This window comes from Micromesistius poutassou (genome assembly GCF_964030765.1).
Source record: "Micromesistius poutassou genome assembly, chromosome: 20".
Taxonomy (NCBI): domain Eukaryota; kingdom Metazoa; phylum Chordata; class Actinopteri; order Gadiformes; family Gadidae; genus Micromesistius; species Micromesistius poutassou.
In genome coordinates this window covers 5675021-5694448 of record NC_140290.1, presented here as the reverse complement: position 1 = coordinate 5694448, position 19428 = coordinate 5675021, and the positions used below count along the sequence as shown (strand labels likewise).

Below are 19428 nucleotides of genomic sequence, written 5' to 3'. Positions count from 1 at the left end.
TTGAAATGACTCGAAAACGCTGTTGTGGACAGAATACTGGAAGACTTTTAATAAAGGGTGGCAAACATGGCAAGCAAACAGGCTTCATTGAAGTCTTTTAATGAGAAAAGGATCAAAAAGGATTTTCCTCTTTTTGTGCAAAAAAAAAGGTCTACGCTGTGGCAGAAATGATGTGGTTACTTAATGTGCATCCAGTCCTTTTGTCCTCATTCTGTTGCTGTTATCCTCTCCAGACCATTAACCAGGCTTCCTTTGACTGCCCAGAGCCAGTTTGTGTCATAAATTATCTTGTATTATTTTTGTACAGTTCAACAGGGATATGATATCAGTTTTCCACTTGGTTTATTGCTTTGGATGAGTTTTTATTACAAAGCTCAGGGTCATTTGCAGTTAATGTGTGCAGAGACGCGAGCGGATGTTTCCGCACTTCGATGCTTTGGTTGCCCTGTCGGTCGTTCACCTTGCCGCCCTTTCCGTGGCAATAACAAAACCAATGAAGCCCCCACCCCGACACACACACACACACACACACACACACACACACACACACACACACACACACACACACACACACACACACACACACACACACACACACACACACACACACACACACACACACACACACACACACACACACGCAAGGAAGATTAGTGTGTGACCCTGTCACCGACTTAATCCTTGCTTGAGATAGAAAATCTAGATATACACATGTCCTATTGGCTCCCGTTCCATCCTTAAGCTCTATTATGAAAAGCATAGTTATATATTTATCATACTTAATAATACACAAACTTAGTCCCTCTGTTTCCTATGGTTGCCCTAAGCAATAATAGCTTTCTGAATATACAACATTTGGTTTGCATAGATAATAATAAAGTGCAAGAGGTATTTCTTATAGCTTTATACTGTATTTCCCCTGGCCTCGGAGCAACTGCACTTTGGAGTAACTTGCGCCCCGGCTGGACTCAAACCGAGAGCTTTCTTTCCATCCGCCGCTCCGTCCACCGCACGCATTTTCGGAGACGCCCAGAGTAAACACAACATCCACTGGAATGTTTTTCCGTTTTTTCCTCCCCCCTGGCTGTAGGTCCCCGGCCTCACCAACAGGGCGCGATGTTGCAGTCGAGGGTGCTTCTCGATCCACCCTGCACTCACTCGCACACACACGGACAGAGAGCGATGTGGCTCAGGGCTCGCTGTACTGGATCTCGTCCGAGTGATTGGACAGCTTGTCCAGGTGCTCCATCTCGTTGAAGCGCTCGGCCACGCAGTGGGCCGTCAGCCGCGCCTCCGGGTCGTGGTCCCAGCACTCGTCGATTGTGGCGCACACCGTCTGGATGCCCTGCAGGGGGAGCAGTGGAGCGCACGGCTCAGAACAATGCAACCACTAATGGAAGCCAGGGATACACAGAGTCACTGTGTGTGTGTGTGTGTGTACACTGTGTCTTTCATGTGTACATGTGCATCTGACAGCTGTGCTTGCGCGCGCAAGCGTGTGTGTGTCTGGTGTGTCAACTGTGTGTGTGTGTGTGTGCATGCGTGCGTGCGTGCGTGTAGTGTTTACCGGGTGGTTGATCCAGGTGTTGGGGATCTCGGGCCGGCCTCTGTCTCTGAGCACACTGTCCTTCATGCTCTCCACACACGGATGCTCTCTGACCTTGCCAAAGGGGGGCTCGTACTCCTTCACCTCTGCAACACAACACACAGATAGACAGCCGTTCAAACACACACCGATGGGATGCTGTGATTTGTGAGGACAGTGTGTTCTTGAGGTTTGAACTGGTCTGTTTGGGAGGGGGGGGGGGGGGGGAAGCAAAGAAAAGACAATGCGTTTGTATTAACACCCTAACGGTCCTCTTCCTCCTGGATCATTGGGAGTTGTATTATATTGCATCCGAGGCCACTGTGATCCGCTATGAAAACCGCCCGTCGCTGACAGAGAGGCTGGAGATGAGAGCGGCTGAAAAGGAGAATCCCCGTTCACCTTCCTCATGGACTGGCCTAAGCCCCTTTTCACCAGCCCAGCACCGTGGTCTTTGTCAGCAGTTCTGCAGCAGCAGCAGCTTCTCAAGTGCTTTTCCAGGCTAGCGTAGCAGTTCAGCTACTTCATCCGGACAGCAGAATATTAAAAATCCTCCACAACATGGAAGGCCACCGCCGCGTGTGAATTTAGGTCAAGACTTTTTTCCCTTTTTATCTTTCCTCGGGGTAGTACACAAGAAAAAGAAGAAAAAAAAAAAACACTGTCCTTTGAAGAATGGTCGGACATTTTGGAATAACAGGAATTTCAAAGGAGGGCGAGATAAGAGAGAAGCTGACAGAGACAAGTAGTTTGCAGAACGTTGCATTGGTACAAACGTCTTATTTCCTTTCCAGTCAAATCACTCACAATTATAAGATGAACCAGGATGTGTTTTAGCAAGATACCCACCACAGTGTGAAATCAATCGTACATCTAAAAAGGACACCCAGAGAGAGGATGGTCTTATGACCATAAAAGCGCACAAATTGGCTCATTATGAAGACCACAATACAATACTGGAAAAGAAAAACGTTCTTTAATAATAAAACTCTGCTGCTGTCGTCCTACTCTTCCTGTGACTCCCTTACGAGTAAAAAAAAAAAGCAAACAGACAGCTCCCCTTGATGTGTAAATGCCATGTGATTCCACTGGTAGGGTCAGATTACAGACACTCACCAACACGGAAACGGCAGAAGACAACAGGAAGGTCTGGTGCAGCCAGAGTGTAGGCCTGATACAGTACAAACTCTTTGAGCGGACACTTCCTGTTTGCCTCTAGTTGCAGAAGGGGGGGGGGGGGGGTTGTGTCGGTTGAGATACCCCAATCCAACCACGCGACCGCCCCACAGACGTTGCATGTACACAACCATCCATGTCGCTCCATGGCCCTTTCAACTCTGTGTATGTGACTGCCAACGTGTTGTGTAAACTATTGCGCAAACTTTGTTTATACACTACTGCCAAACAACGGGGTCCCAAAAATATCCCCCCGCATCCCACCAATCAGGGCCTCTGTGTGTTGTAAACAACGCAGCCAAACCCCAGGTGGAATGACAAGCACAGCCCTGCAATCAGAAAGACAAGATGGTTTTTCTTCTTCCCCTCTTCGCAGGCAAAAACCTTAAACTGCAACAATAATCACGGGGCCGCTGAGGATACCAACGCTGCATGTGTAATTGTTGCAGTGGTTTGCAGAAGTCAAGACGCTCCTCGTCGACAATTTCACAGCGAGGCGACATTCCTGGATGAGGCAACGATGGGGAAGTGAAGCTACAACCCTTAGCGGAGCTGACAGCCAGTGGTGAAGAATGTTTTGCCGCACTCACACATTCACACGTCTCTCTCCGTCTGCTAACCACCCCCCCCCCCCCCCCGACTCTGCGTTATTGTCAGAACCGGCCCCTCGTAGCGTGCCATCGAGGGGTTCTGCAGTCAAAAAAAACATGTGCTTCCACTGCGATGCGGCGGCCACGCCGTCTGAATACCATAACCACTTCTGACCCTCCTCTCAGAACAGACAGGTCTCTCTTGTTGGGAGTCTTCTGCGGATGATGCCCAGTGTTTCTGGCAGTGCTGTACACTAAGCCATAAGATACACTGTTATGTCTCGTCTAAATCGGCCACGCCGCGGCCCGCACCTTGCTTTATTTTGAAATGTGGTCTTCACATTGTAGGTCTGATGGGTGGGAGGCCGTGGGCTGCATACCTTGATGCTCTGTGACGGTCGGTGTGTGTGTGTGTGTGTGTGTGTATGTGTGTGTGTGTGAGTCAGATAGACAGCCCGGGTGTTTGAGCCCCAGGCACAAGATTCTGGTTTGAATACCCGTTGTTCTACCTCCGTCTACCTCTTCCGCTCAGATGTTTAACTCCTACATGCTCCTTCATAACACAACTTTGTATTCACTGTAGGGGTCTCCAATGTAACTAAACGAATGAAGGGAAAATAAATAGGCTACTACTGCTCAGACTTTGATGTTGGTGTTTAAAGTGTGGTTTAAACAGCGTGCCAGATATAGAGGCTGGGTAAACTGCCAGTGCCAGTAACGGGAGGAAGCAAAACGGAAGAGAGACAGACAAGGACTGCTTTTCTCATCACAGCAGAGTAAGCGTACAACTGCAAGTCACACCACTATTTGGCATGCTTTGGTCGCAGGTTGTGCTCAACAGAGCAGACGTTCTGGAGGAACACGGCACATGTAAACAGCTTGCTAATTAAACGGCACATGGAAACATTATCGTTATTGATTTGTAGTTGCTGAGGAATTCCTTTGTAAGATGATCCAACACAACTGGATGCGCTGGGACCTTGGATCACAATAGTATATGTGTGTAACTATTAGTCTCCACTGTATAGCCTTTATCAGTCTAATATGTAATAATATGATAATATGTAATAATTACGTCACAACGTTGTACTTCCTGGTACTTAAATAGTACTTGGCATTGGTGTAGTATCTTATCCTAGCTATCTTGTTGTATACAGGGAATGGGTTAACCTAGCAATTGTAAGATCTTGGCACTTGTTTCTATGAACATGCTTATTGTACCGACAGCGATATATATTGTTGTGTCTCTTTCTTCTGACAAATGTACTTATTGTAAGTCGCTTTAGATAAAAGCGTCTGCTAAATGCCCTAAATGTAAATGTAACAACGTTAGCTGGAGGCGAAACAAAGCTACAACTGGAGGCAAGTACGATTTTTTGTCAATTTTTGTCAATTTTTGTCATCTTGCTGTGTTGTTAAATAAAGCATTGTCTGTTGTAGGTATGGATATGGATATGTACACGTATATATGTATGAGTCATAGCCACCTAATCAGAAATTGGGGAACTCTGAGGAACGGGTGATTGATCTTGAAACTCGCTTAACAAAGTAGCTAAAAGAGCATAGCATGACCAGCAACAATCCCATAGATAATGACATTATTATCTATGACATATGATTATGTTTAATGAAGTGTTCATGTTAATGCTTATCAAACAATTTCAAATATGCAATAGCAAGTTACTTTATTCAGCCATGCAAGTGCATTTCTCAGTTGATCTCTAGCCGTTTGCTCAGTTTATAATAACCATAGCGCTATAGAAGTGGCAGTATTTTGCACTACGTCAGTTATACAGCAAAGTCTCAAATAGCTGTACTGGTTTACTATTGTGAGTCCGGGTACGTGACAGCATTTTGAACGCATGGTTATTCTACCATACCAGGGTATAATACAATCTCATTGCCATTTTAAGTGTATTTTACGGTTTTGTGAGGTTAGGATGAGTCAGATTCTGAGAGCAGGTCTTCTCTACAGCTCAAAAATGCCACCGTCATTTGTGATAAAGACACGCTTGTTATTCGTTTTCAGGGGAATAACCGGAGAGAGAGAAGTAATCTTCAATGAATTATATTAGAAGCATATAAAGATGTCAATGCTATGTCACTTTGAGTGCAGAATGTAGTAGTACAGTTGCTACCGGTGTGGTGCAGCATGCGATACACCACAATAGGCAACTCTAAAGAGGCTAATAATCTACTATCATTTTATGGATACAATAGGTCAAACGTTATGCAATGAAACGACAATCATGTTTTATCGAATGGGGTATCACACGTTCCACACATGCCCACACACACACACACACACATATATATAAACACACCAACACAAAAAAAGGCATACATACACACGTAGAAACACCCCCCCATACAATAACAAGCACACACACACACACACAAACATACAGACACAGCTGCCCTTCGCAGCCTCATCGCAGCCTTGCTTTCTAACCTCAGCAAACCCTCATGGGATCAAGTGTGTTTCCTCCACTACAGCAGCTTAGCATTCACCAGCACCACTCCACCACCAGTTAACCCCAACCCACCCCACCCGCCTGACCAACGCCCTCCCACTGACGGTTCCCAACTCCCAAATCTGGAGCAGCAAATTATACAGGAGGGACATTTTTAGGCGACTCAAGGGGCGGAAGCCTTCTTGGAAAAAGTTGTTGACCTCCATTTTTTCCCTGAGTCTCTCTCTCTCTCCCTCCCTCTCCCTCTCTCTCTCTCTCTCTCTCTCTCTCTCTCAAATGAAATACAATTTGCTCTCTCTGCCTCTGTCATCCAACCTCCCTCTTCCTGTCCCTCTCTCTCTCTCCTTCATCCAGCCTCTCCCTCTCTCTCTGCAGTGTTGAAAGTTAAAGAAAGCATTACGATGCCTCACGGTTGAATGGCTGTAGGACTGTCGACTGATGGCTGTGTTCTTCTCGCATGGTGGTCCTCAGATCAGTCACACACACACACACACACACACACACACACACACACACACACACACACACACACACACACACACACACACACACACACACACACACACACACACACACACACACACACACACACACACACACACACACACACACACACACACGTCTGTCGTGGTAACGTACGCAGGCAATTGGCACCAGAGACAAGAGAGACACAGAATGCCAAGGCTGCACCCCTAGTCATTATAATGGTGCACTGACATGTGTCAGCCTCTGAGTGTGTGTGTGTGTGTGTGTGTGTGTGTGTGTGTGTGTGTGTGTGTCCATGTGCGTGTGCGTGTGTTATTCAGTGTGTGTGTGTACATTTGTGTGCGAGTCTGTATCTGTGTATCTCTGTGTACTCAACTTGTGCACACGTGTGCAGCACATATGCGGGCCCCCAGGTGAGCTCGGCGCTCAGGGGGTCACGAGCGAAATCCTCCCAGCCAGAATAACGACCGGGCTGCCTCTGCGCGAGGTGTGGCAGGAGAGAGCACCAGCAGAGAGAAAGGAGTGGTGCACAAAGCCTGTAACTGGCTAAATACACTCTGCAAACACTTTCTCAGTCACGGGCCTCTGGATCCAGCAATCAATACCACCTCAGTCCAATCTGCAGGGGACAACTGGCGGAATACTTTGGCTTGTCGCCGGTGCGTGGCTGTGGTTCAAGCGCGTGTCGGATTCCTCCCGGCTTTCTCGGGGTGCGTGAGGGCCTGTTGTTTGTTAACCTTTTAACGTGTCGATGTCTCCCTGGGGATTTTCGTTCTTTTCTCTTTTTTTTTTTTTTGTCTTGCCTTAATCTGCCACAGACTTCAGCCCTCTTCCCCTCGGCCTCAAGGAGACGCCAAATGGTAAGGCTGTGCAAATCGATGGTACGAGTAAAAAACAAAAGACAGAGACACACAAACACACACACACACACACACACAACCACAGACAGAGAGACCGAGAGAGAGCGAGAAAGAGACAGAACACAGAAAATGTGGAGCAACCACAACAGAAGGATTAGTCCGATTTGCTTCCGCTACGGTCTAGTATCTGTCTAGGTTCTGATCCAGGGATGGGGTGGATGCCATACGAACTTCCTCTCTGTAATAAATCCTGCCGTGGGCCTGTCTGCCCACAGCGCCGTCGCCACGACAACCGTTAGCTCACCGCCACAGCGTTTGCCGAGGGACAGTCATTAACCGTTGCATCGTCTTCATCATGGTAGCAGTATAGGACGGATGGCAGAGAGAGGCGTAGTGACAACAAGAGAGACCGTCAGAGGTAGAAACAAGGGAAGGAAGAGAGGGAGAGACGACAAGGACAGCGTCTTACAGCATTAAAATGGAACCCTGAAAGCTGTGTTTACATTCTGTCCGGGAGGCCTTTATCAGTTGATCTGGATGCGGGGGGGTGGTGTCTGGAGCAAAGCATTTCCGCAACACTTGACACTCTGACTCACACAAAAGTTTAGACTAAGCTGAGCTAAAATGTTTGAAAATAATGGAAAAGGGGTGGGGGGGGGGATACGCAAGCACCTATGAACTAATAACCCTCTGGGTAAGCAAAGTCACTCTCCCCACAGTCTAAACAGGAGCATAAACACACCCATCACCACCCCATGTCCACAAATGCCTTGCGCCAGCAGCAGTGGCAGAGAGACAAACTTTGTGACATAACTCAACTCTGAAAACAATTCAATGCCAGGGATGCTGCTCTTTACCGAAAACAGGAAATGGACTGTTTACTCTTCGGCGGTGTACCCCAGGGGAGACACATTGTCCTGGGCTCGTGGGTCACGGACCACGGTACCATGCTTTTCCTCTGGGCGATGCTAAGGACCAGCCCAGGAGGGTGATGGTGTTAGGGGGGGGAGAAGGGGGGAGGGGGGGGGGGGGGGGGGGGGGTGTCAAACCAAAAGCAGAACGGTGGGTTTCCCTACAAAAAAAGCCCGTTCCCCAGCAGGGTTTTCTGACACAATGGACACAGCGCCGGTCAAAGTGACTGAATGGACCTCAGAGACACGAGGGGGCGTCGGGGGGAAGCGAAAAACAAATAACACCCGTGTTGACGCAAATACTCGCCCCTTGCCCTGCGTCGTGTTCGATAACGGGCCCATTTCTATTATTCCCACATATCCTGGCCTTGTTTTTACGCCGCCGAGTGACAAAACAGGAACTCGGGGTACATTAGCTGGGTGGAAGAGACGGCGGTCTCGTGACCTCCACAAGATTGATTGTGTGTGTGACACCCCCAGGGAGGGGGGGAGGTTTCTGTTCCCACAGTGATTAATGTCCAGTGGTACATGAGTCAAGGCGACTACAAGCTCTCCCTCCTTAGGAGTGAACTCTGGGCTGAAGCACCGGTCAGCCTGGCCTGGCTTGTGTGTGTGCGTGCGTGTGCGTGCGCGTGTGCGTGTGCATGTGCGTGCGTGCGTGCGTGTGTGTGTGCGTGTGCGTGTGTGTGTGTGTGGATCGTCCATCCGACCTATTGATTTCCTTGGTGTGCCTAATGACTCTGCTTTATCGCTTGTTGTTATTACCGCCATTATTTCCTTAAAGGGCCAGTGAACCCAAAACCGTTTTTTCATCCCTTTGACGTCACGACCAAGGGACACCAGCAGTGAGGTGTGTGTGGATGTGTGGAGCTCTGGCTGGGCATTGGTTTATTTTAATGTCTGCGTCCGAGAGAAGTTTAAGGGCATTTAATATTCAATGTCCCTCATGGTAACGCTCCAATCCAACAATCCAACTAAAACTAAGCATCCTGCTTCCAAGAACTCTCACTCTCTGCCCAAATGTCATGATGCAAACCCGCTCATTTATGACATGTATCAACACATTTGGAAGACAACACTGTTATCTGTAATCGTCTGCTGAATCGTAAACGTAGGCTCATGTACAGGCCTGCTTAATCATCCCAAATAAAGAGCTGCTGCTGAAGGCATCTCAGCTTCAGCCCACACGCAGTCCACACACACCTCCACCAACACGGTCTGATCTCTGGGTGAGAAGGAGCGCCTTACCTCCGATGGCACTGCACCTGGACGTGATCTCCCACAGGACCAGGGCCATGGAGTAGACGTCCGTCTGCTTGAAGGACTCGATGTTCTCCAGGTTGATCCTGGACTCCAGCACCTCTGGAGCCATGTACCTGGCGGTGCCCACCTGACACCGTGGACAGGAGGGAGAGACGCGGACATTAATACTTAATGTGATGCACCAGTCATGACCACACAGCCTCACACACACACGTGGATGCATATGCACACACAAACACAACACTAGAGCATACAACTGACAGACACACAAAGATAAAACTGACACACACACACACACACACACACACACACACACACACACACACACACACACACACACACACACACACACACACACACACACACACACACACACACACACACACACACACACACTTAGTAGGATGCCAATAACTGCGATGCCACAAGCCATTTTTTGATTATTCTTTTAAATGCTAGCACATTTAATGGATTCATACTTGGCATGGTGCCACTCAGAGCCAGGGCCTAACAGAGCAATCAAAATGTTCTGAATTCATCGAAAGCTGGAAAACGAATAAGCAGAATAAATCCACGTTCTCGTTCTCTATCAGTCAGTGCATTAGGGGCATTTCAATGCAAGAGGGGGTGTCCTCTTGAGGCCTTTTCATAGAAGGACTAATGGCCCTGGTCAATTACACACGGCATGATCACGTCCTTGGGGATTCATAAAATCTGTTGTTCTGACAAAGATAGCCAGATGACAAGCTAATAAAATACCTAATCAAAAAACATTCTCCCAGCAAATTATGAGCTGGGGCCAAGGGATAAGGACTCCCGAGCACAAAGGGAGAGCGGACGAGAGGGGACCTCTATTAACCACCTTTAATTTCCTTTTCCCAAGCTGATGGAAAAACACTCCATGAGGGTTTATCATAACCCCTTCACACCGGCACTTCTCTGTAACCCCAGCCGGCATCAAGGCCGAAAAGTACAGAGTTGTCACCATAGTGACGATTATCCACTCTTGGCACGGGCCGGCGCTTCCAGTTCCAGCCATCAAAGGGTTCACAGGTAAATGATCATTTTGTGTGTGCAGTGGGATCGGCAGCGCTTACCTGCCCGCTGTTGGCCAGCTCGTCCACCGACAGGGAGTTGTCCAGGCGCAGCCCGAGGCCAAAGTCGCACAGAACGCAGGTGAGGTCTCCCTTGACCAGCACGTTGGAGCTCTTGATGTCCCGGTGCACGATGGGGACCTTGTAGCGTCCGCAGGGCGTGCGGTCGCTGTGGAGGTGGGCGATGCCTCGGGCCAGCGAGCCGCCCAGCGTCCACAGGTCCCGCCAGCCGATGACGTGGTGGATGAGGTGCTCCTGGAGGCTGCCGCGCGGGTGGTACGCCGTGATCAGCCAGTACTGCTTCTGCACCTTGCGCTCCTCCGCCGTCAGGAAGTGCAGCACGTTCTCGTGCCGCAGGTCAGCGTCCGAGAAGATGTCCTTCTCATTCTTCCACGAGAGGTACTCCTCTTCCTGGAAGATCTTGACGGCCACCGTCTCGAAGGCCTGCTCCGTGCCTGTACCCCCACCGACGCCACCACCGCCGCCACTGCCACCACCGCCGCCGCCGCCGCCACCGCCCACCACGGAGCCCTGCTTCAGCTTGGCCCGGTAGACCTCGGCGAAGCGGCCCTTGCCCACCTGGGCGTCCAGCTCGATGGGCAGCAGCTCCGTGTTGTGGTTGAGGTTGTTGGCGTGCGTGGAGCTGCTGTCTGAGCCCTCGTCGTCCATCATGTTGGCGTGGTCGTCGTGGTAGTGCAGCGGCTGGCCCCTCTTGCGCAGGGGCCGGGCGTGCCGCTGGCGGTACACCCGGTAGATGTAGAAGGAGGTGACCACCAGGACGGCCAGCACCAGCAGGGGCACCAGGCTCACCAGGATCACAGACACCACCTGCTCCAGCAGGTCTGAGACTAGAGGAGGAGAAAGACTTTGTTGTTATTGTAGCCTGGAGAGAATAGTCATTGATGATATGCATAATAATTAGGTCATTGATGAACATATTCAATATTTGTTATATTTCTTGTTTAATAGCGACCAATTAAATCGACAACAAAAATTTTGTTGTCGATAAATTATTCTTATATTATTCTTATATTAATATATTGTTTCCCTGGGATAGTTAACTCCATCCAAAACACCCAACCACCTATCCTTTTAGATAGAAACCAATAGACCACACCTTACCCTCTCTCCCTTTAATATCTGTAATCATCGCAGAGCTAAAGTTAGAGCGTGGCCTGCACGCACACACACACACACACACTGCCTGCTCCAGAACTCCACCCACCACTCCACCACACATTGGGCCTTGTTTATAGCCTATGCCTGCCTGCTTGAACTGGGAAAGTGGGAAAATGTGTGCTATTTTCATTCTCTTTTTCTGTAAGCTAAAGCAATGAAATAAATATGAGCCATAAAAGTTGTATCCAGACACAACGTTACGCTGTCGGCACTAGCTGGGCTCTGAAGATTTGTAAATGCCTCGTTGACACATTGTCTCCTCTATATACCCTCGGGGAGAATCATAAAAAATTCCTTCACACACACACACACACACACACACACACACACACACACACACACACACACACACACACACACACACACACACACACACACACACACACACACACACACACACACACACACACACACACACACACACACACTTTGATTTAAAGCTGCCATGTTATATGTGAGTTTAAAAGTTTTGTTGTATGTTTTTGTATATTTCTATTCTTTACACAATATTAGAGAGATGGGATCAATCGACTTTCTGAAATGTAATCCAGTCACATGTCATAACAGGGTAGAGAGAAGGTATAAAGCAGAGAGTAATGGAGAAACGAAGACAAGTGCTCGACGGCAACAAACCATACAGCCGGCCAAGAGAGATTCTCGCTCTGCGCTTTTTTATTTTCGCCTCCAGACAGGAAACCACATGTCTGAAATCCTCAGCGTGGCCCCTAGACAGTTTGTTTTCCTTTTTCGCAGGGTGAATGGCGATCCCTCCCCGTTCCTCCCCTACTCGCATCTCAGAGTACTCACGCTGCGTCATTTTCACAGCCCTGTGTCTCGCCCTCAAGAGGACAGATGTGTCTAGCATCGAGACTTTGCTTGCCTTGAGGGGGCGTGTCTCACCCTTTTCACCGTTAATCCAAACCAGCCATTTCAGTCAAAGTATATTGGCTGCACAAACAAATAGTAAAGCAAATGAGCAACACAGTGTCTAGCCGCCACGTCTAGCTCAACAGGAAGTAGAAGTTGGCATAAACATGATTGTCAAGGTTAGAGGTTTGAGTCCCATCGTGGTAAAACTGCATGCTCTGAGAATGGAAGCGCTTGCCATACTATGAACTGTATTTGACATTGCCATTTGTCGTTACTCTTTTATAACTTGGCTGTTGTGTGCAGGGCATCGAACGGAACACGTTTTAATGAGTTGCCATCATCGACACTTTTAATTTTGTAGCTCTCCTAGAGAGAGAGAGAGAGAGAGAGAGAGAGAGAGAGAGAGAGAGAGAGAGAGAGAGAGAGAGAGAGAGAGAGAGAGAGAGAGAGAGAGAGAGAGAGAGAGAGAGAGAGCTACAAGAGTGAGCGCGAGTAACCGAGAGAGGCTTGGTCTCAGAAGTCTTTCACACTCTGGGTGCTGTCCTAGCCGGCCCTGCGTAGTGAAAACACATCTGCATCCGTGTGTTGCACAACTGCTCAAACCAGCACACCACAAACTACGAACAAAGTCTGTTTCGGATCACGGCGCTTGCACACAACCCGGCATACGTGCACACGTGTGACACCTAACATGACAGGCAGATGGATTGCATAACAACAGGATGTGGAGCGTTGTGTGTTGTACAGATGTAGCCGTCTAAACAGCCTCAGTAACACGCTCACGGATCTATTGGTCCTGTTGGAGTAGACGAATCAGAGTTTAGGACGCAGTGTAAGGTCAGAGTATTTTATCAACACATCATGCCTGGCAAAGTTGTAACGGAAGTGCCAACTGTTTTGTCTATATCAAGAAATTCTTGTTTTACTCCTGTAAAAACCTTGGACATTTTGTATTATTTTCCAAACAAAAAACACATGGACTTACACGGGGAGAAGTAGATGTGTTCATTGCACTCTTCATAAGTGCAGGAGCAGATGAAGAACTTGTAGCCCATGCCTTTGCGCTCCTTCATCTCACACTTGGTGTTGTTGTAGTCGTCCAGCAACAGCCCATGCAGCCTGATGGCCGGGTTGTGGCATATCGTATCCATGGTGACGTTGTCATCCTTCTTTCTCCTGTGTCAGCAAAAAGCAATTGGATTTAGATCCAAGACCGCAATCTTGTTAATGACGTGTTCGATCAAATCAGCCATTTTAGTTTCCACTAAAGATTCGTTTTTTTTTTAGTTATTTGTTTTCACTAGTAGAAACAGGGCAGCAAGCAAATGGGAAAGTGGCCCTGTTTCAACGACCCACTGCCTCAGCAATATGGAAATTGCAGGCACATTTACAAAAGAAAAAAGCAGTGGGGGATTCTGAAATATCCACACAAACGCACGGCAAGAAAAGTAATTCGGAAGCCACAGTATTATTCATATATATTATGCTGGTCACTGCTGTCGTACGCAAGGCATTTCAATGAGTGGTCGATGTCCGCATACACTTAGGCTATCGCCAACGTCAGCTCATAGCAGGCTCACGAGATGGGCTAATGGTAAAGCTGATGAAATGCTAACTCCCCTTTAAGATCTTAGAGCCGCCGTGTTTGATGCTAATTCACTTCATGATGGATGGAGACGACGCATAAGACTAGGTGAGGCGCTATGGTCATAAACCTCTAAGCCTTTGTTTTAAGCAGAACAATGTGTTTCTTCGAAGATGAACGTCATCGGAGAAAAGATAAATGCAAAAGCCCCCTTGGTATATTTTGAATGATTCTGCTGGTTCTATTATGATCGAATGGTGGGGGCAGAATTAACATTCCTCACCCCTGATCTGTGTGCAGAGGTGCAGGCGGTGGAGCTCTGTCCGTATGGGAGAGATCTCTGGACCTGATAACAAGCCATCTTAAGACGGCTTAGATAAGCCAAACTCAAGCACACATTAAAATCCCTTTTTTTCAAAGAGCAGGGTTGTTTTATGGTAACATCTAAGATACAAATCTGTGGGTGATATGTATGTATGATTAAGGCAAATATACAGTATACATCAGTAAGAATGTACAAGAGTGGCCACATACTTATGTGTGTATAGTGTGTATATAAGCGTAAAAATTGACTTTCTGACTTAGAAACGACTGATATATATATACTGATGATATACTGATGACTGATTTTGTTTTGTTTTGATTTCCTGCGGACATACTGTATGTACCACCTTTGTTTATGATCTGTAAAAGAAAACTAAATAAAAAGCAAATGTCCTTTTTTTTAGGGACTTATCAAATCCCACCGACAACATGTGGCCTTTAGAGTGGTCGTGCGAGGCAGCGGCGGTGGCGGTGGGGGGACCTACCAGATAGTGACGCAGACTTCGCTGGTGTGCTGGCAGGTAGAGGAGATTTCACAGCCCGCCTCACACCGGCCCACGCCGGTGCAGTTAGTCTGCCGAACATCACAGAACTTACAGAGCTGACTCTGCTTCAGCAAGCCCGGGGACGCCTCTGGGAGGGGGGGGGGGAACACAGGTCATTGAGACGCATTTATAAATACAAATAGCAAAGTTTTCGCTGTGATGGCAGCTAAATATGATGGTGGCTCTGCATGCTGCAAATTATTATTAGGAACCTCTAACTAGGTGGTGATTACTCTGGTGGTGATTTGTTTGTGTATTCACTGTATTGTTATGTCTATTGAACCGTTATTATTGATGAATGGATGCATTGTTTCATTGAAATGCATGAGAGTGAGAGAGAGAGAGTTAGAGAGAAAGAGAGATTTATTAATAAACAAAGCATAGCAAAATCATAGCGCATAGATTGTTTTCGCGGTCACAATTTTCGATAAACACACGTTTGGGAGTCTTGTAGCTGTAAAGCATTATAGAGTATTATAGCGGATATTTGTTCCGTATCCATATGCATCAGCCATCCAGGCAAAGCAGAGCTTCAAGGTCTACTCCAAGACCCCATTTCCCCCTGGCTTAGTGCAGTCTGATATAATGAAAGGGTTGAACTCTTGACATTTAGCTGTGCGGCGAACAGACGGAACCCCGAGGCCCTCTGCTGCGCTAAGCAACAGAAGACATGTGGGAAATCGTACGGAACAACCTGTTTAAAAATATATATAAATGTATTATATACAGTAGGTATACAATAGGGGTGTAACGATACGCGTATTCAAACCAAAATATTTTGGCACGGGTCGATGCACGATTCATATATATATATATATTTTTTTATTAAGTTTTTATTGATTATCACACACTCAGTTAGTGTCGTGTCCTGATGTTTTGTGTTGAGGACCACAATGGAAATAAGTCCTGGACTTTATTGTGTTTTTGTATTTGTATTTGATGCCTTTTCATTTCTGTAAGGCATTTGTTTTATACAATTGAATAAATCTAATCAAAATCAAATTGTTTAATAAAATAATAAAAACTGCTGTACCGAAAAACATAACGAACCGTGACTTAAAAACTGAGGTACGTACCGAAACGTGACTTTAGGTTACACCCCTAGTATTCAACTTAAGTCATGGAAAAGGCCTGAAGAGTAGGGCGCATATCTCTTGGAATTAGCCAATCAAGCTCCAGTACTAGACACAGATGCACATATAAAATGAATAATAAACAGAACACATCCAGTCTTCCTGTTGGGTACCGGGGGTGGGGGTCGGGTGGGGGGGGGTTGTATTGAGTGGGTTGGATTTTCCACCCGTGCGAGTCTGAACACCAGGAACGCTGAGCTGTCCCTGCCGTCTGCTCCTGTCCTGTCCAGACTTGACTTTGCCGGCAGGCAGGCGAGAGCCGTGACTGAGACAGACAGACAGACAGACTGACATCTGCGATGAATGCTGCTGCTGCTGCTGGTGGTGTGTTTGATTTAATCATGGACGGAGACCGTGGTGAGAGAGCCAGACAGCCAAAATCAACAAACAAAGTGAACACCGATATGTCTCAGACGACAGCGGTTACAGCCTGTCGTTTGTCAAGCCTAGGAAGATGTCCCATTCCCGGTCTAAAGAGATGAATCTGAGGGATATCAATTAAAAAAAAGCAGACAAATCTGGAGGACTTTAGTCTGTTCACAGGCAGCTCAAGAGCAGACAGTCAAAAGAAAACGAAGATGTTTACGACAAAGGCGTGTGTGTTGTGTATTAGTGTCGTTTGTGTTTGTGGTTGTTTTTTTGTATGGCTGTGGTGTTTGGGCTTGCAAACGGTCCTGAAGCAATCTGAACACACTGACAATGGCAGATCTTTGAAAGCCATGAGTAACACTGTTGTGTTAGTCATATGGCAGGACACATCTCCTCCTTCACCATTGCCCCCAGAGAGACCCACATGGGGAAAGTGGATGTTTGGGATAAATATATACGTTATCTATAACAAATCAAACTGTTATAATTGTGAAAAACAGGATAATACATCTTTAGATCATATTTTTCTATATATGGGGAAGTGTTGTATTTAAGAGGCCTAGAGGTATAGCTAACTGCAATCACACTACAAAAAAGTGCAGTTTAAAGGCCTGCACACCTGAAAAAGTCTTCCAGCTCTACGCCACATAGACGTGATGAGGACAGAATGCACTTGGCTGTATCTGCCCGTTGGAGCGTTTCAGTGTTTAACTAAGGAATCTGCTGTTGGCAAACATGACAACCATACGCAGGCCAATGTATACTGAGTATGTACTGATTCAACCATCACAAAATGCCCAGGGTAGAATGTGTTTGCCCTCCAGTGTGTGAGGCGAAGCTATATAGGAGCTGGGAGCAGCAGAAAGAAGAACTACAACCTATTGCACTGTGAGGAGACTCCCAGATCCCAAGGGCCACAAGACCCTCCGTGTTACGACGTTACTCAGCGCTCCAGCTAGGCTGGGTACCCGGGCCTGCAGGATATCACACAGGGATGTCTGCCTTGTTGCGTTGCCTAACAGGCGGGCAACGGCTAAATTTGTCCCCCGAATGAAAACATCACAACATTTATAATCATTTATAGTCTAAACTAATTGAGGGTGTGATTTTAGGCTGTGTGTGTGTGTGTGTGTTCCTTTCTTTATTTTTTCCCCTCTTTTTCAAAGTAAATCAACAGTGATCTCGGGTCTATATGCCCTCCTCTATGCTGCCACTCCCTCTATGCCCCCCACTGCCCCAGCACTCTTTTTATGCCCCCCCTCACCCGCCGCCAGGTTGCAAGGTGGTTGAGCCAGAGAGTCATTATATCATTAGAGCAACTGCTCTCAAAGAGCATGTCATTTAAACCCGCGGAGGCAGGCGATGGAAGGGGATGAATGCTGGACCTAATTGTCACCCAGGGCTACGTTTAATTGCATAGAGAGGCGGGAGAGAGAGGATTAGGAACAGTCAAAGAGACTCGGTGGTGGTGGTGCCATCGGGGGCCAGAGAGTCTGGTAAAACATTGTCTACCCCCTCAGGGGACGACACACCGATGTTATAATTGTGGTTGCACATCAAAGATAAAGGGTTTTATTCTAGCGGAATCAATGCCGCCACGCTGTGTGTGTGTGTGTGTGTGTGTGTGTGTGTGTGTGTGTGTGTGTGTGTGTGTGTGTGTGTGTGTGTGTGTGTGTGTGTGTGTGTGTGTAGCAGGTGAACATCTAGCCAACCTTGAGGAAACAGGAAACAAACTCAAAGCATCGCATTTACGAGCTTTCCGCAACGGCGTTTACAGTGAGTGTGAAAATATAGACGATTTAAATTCGACAACGTTATCTGATATCCCGAAACCGTGTTGATAATGACACCAGGCGTATTAAGGGTTACTCAGCCATGTGAAAGAGGCTGTGAGCTACATGTCATCCGTTAGTTTAATCAGGGGGTTGTTTACAGCTTGGCCGCAGTGTGTGCGATAACGCACCTTTTTGCGCAGGCTAGTTCGTCTTCGATACGGATAATTAAATAGGAGTTTATTTAAATTTCATAACAGCCAACATTTACGATACAGAGCCAGGGCATCCTAGCGCCGTCCCGCAGGAGGTCGTCAACTCACCGGTTACGGTAGTCGCAACTTCACTGGAACGACGCCACGACGCTACTTTTACAGCTGTTGCACAAAAACATCTGTGGGCTTTAGAAAACCCGAGCTGTCGTCACACGTCATTTATCAAGGTAACATTGAACAAGTAACTTACCCGAGTTGTCTGAAAGTATGCTAAGACACAGTATCGTTCCACACCAAAAAGCGGAAAACCGAAGTAGCTCCATTTAGACGCGAACCAAACCCCGCCGTTCTTCTCATGAAGTGACTTATGTTTCGGCTAAAGTCGCCGTAAACACCCGAAACGAGAGGTCGCTTTCTTTTGGCCCGCCTGTTGCGCCTCTGGAGAAGCTCAATTTGCCCTATACGTCTCTCCCTCTACGTCTCTCCCTCTACGTCTCTCCCGCTCTCTCACACACAGTTTGTGCAGTTAACTTTTCATGGAACAGGAAATCTTCAGCGGGGTTGGTCTCCCTTTTCTTTTCTTTTTTTTCTTCTTTTCTTTAAAGCCTCGTGTGGCTCACCAAGGCTTGCACCATATGATTACCCTTGCGCGCACACACACACACACACACACACACACACACACACACACACACACACACACACACACACACACACACACACACACACGGCATGACTTGAAATGTCACGAGTCTCAGAAGATTACCCAGGAAAGAAAAGAAACCCGGATTTTTAATAAAATAAATGTTCACGTTGCGCTATAAACACACAAGAGATATTAACATGTCAGTTTTATGACGGCCGCATTTAGCTCTACACTGTTGTTTAGTATGTAAATTACATTAACGTTTGAAATTGTTGTAGCCAAACATTGGGGAGAGACCCCCCTTTGTAATTCCCTTCCATTACAACACCTGTAGATGAGCATTCCATTTTC

General features: G+C 47.3%; 1 protein-coding gene across 1 annotated transcript; it reads right to left on the bottom strand.

Moving 5' to 3' along the window:
• Nucleotides 1-43: 43 nt before the first annotated feature.
• Nucleotides 44-18908, bottom strand: LOC311364865 (TGF-beta receptor type-2-like). The gene is made up of 7 exons (XM_084484355.1): nucleotides 18682-18908; nucleotides 14883-15030; nucleotides 13474-13664; nucleotides 10443-11287; nucleotides 9331-9472; nucleotides 1568-1692; nucleotides 44-1345 (listed from the first exon to the last, which is right to left on the bottom strand). Exons 1-7 carry the CDS (start codon nucleotides 18752-18754, stop codon nucleotides 1190-1192), a joined length of 1680 nt encoding a protein of 559 aa, XP_084340481.1. The 5' UTR covers nucleotides 18755-18908; the 3' UTR covers nucleotides 44-1189.
• Nucleotides 18909-19428: the final 520 nt, after the last annotated feature.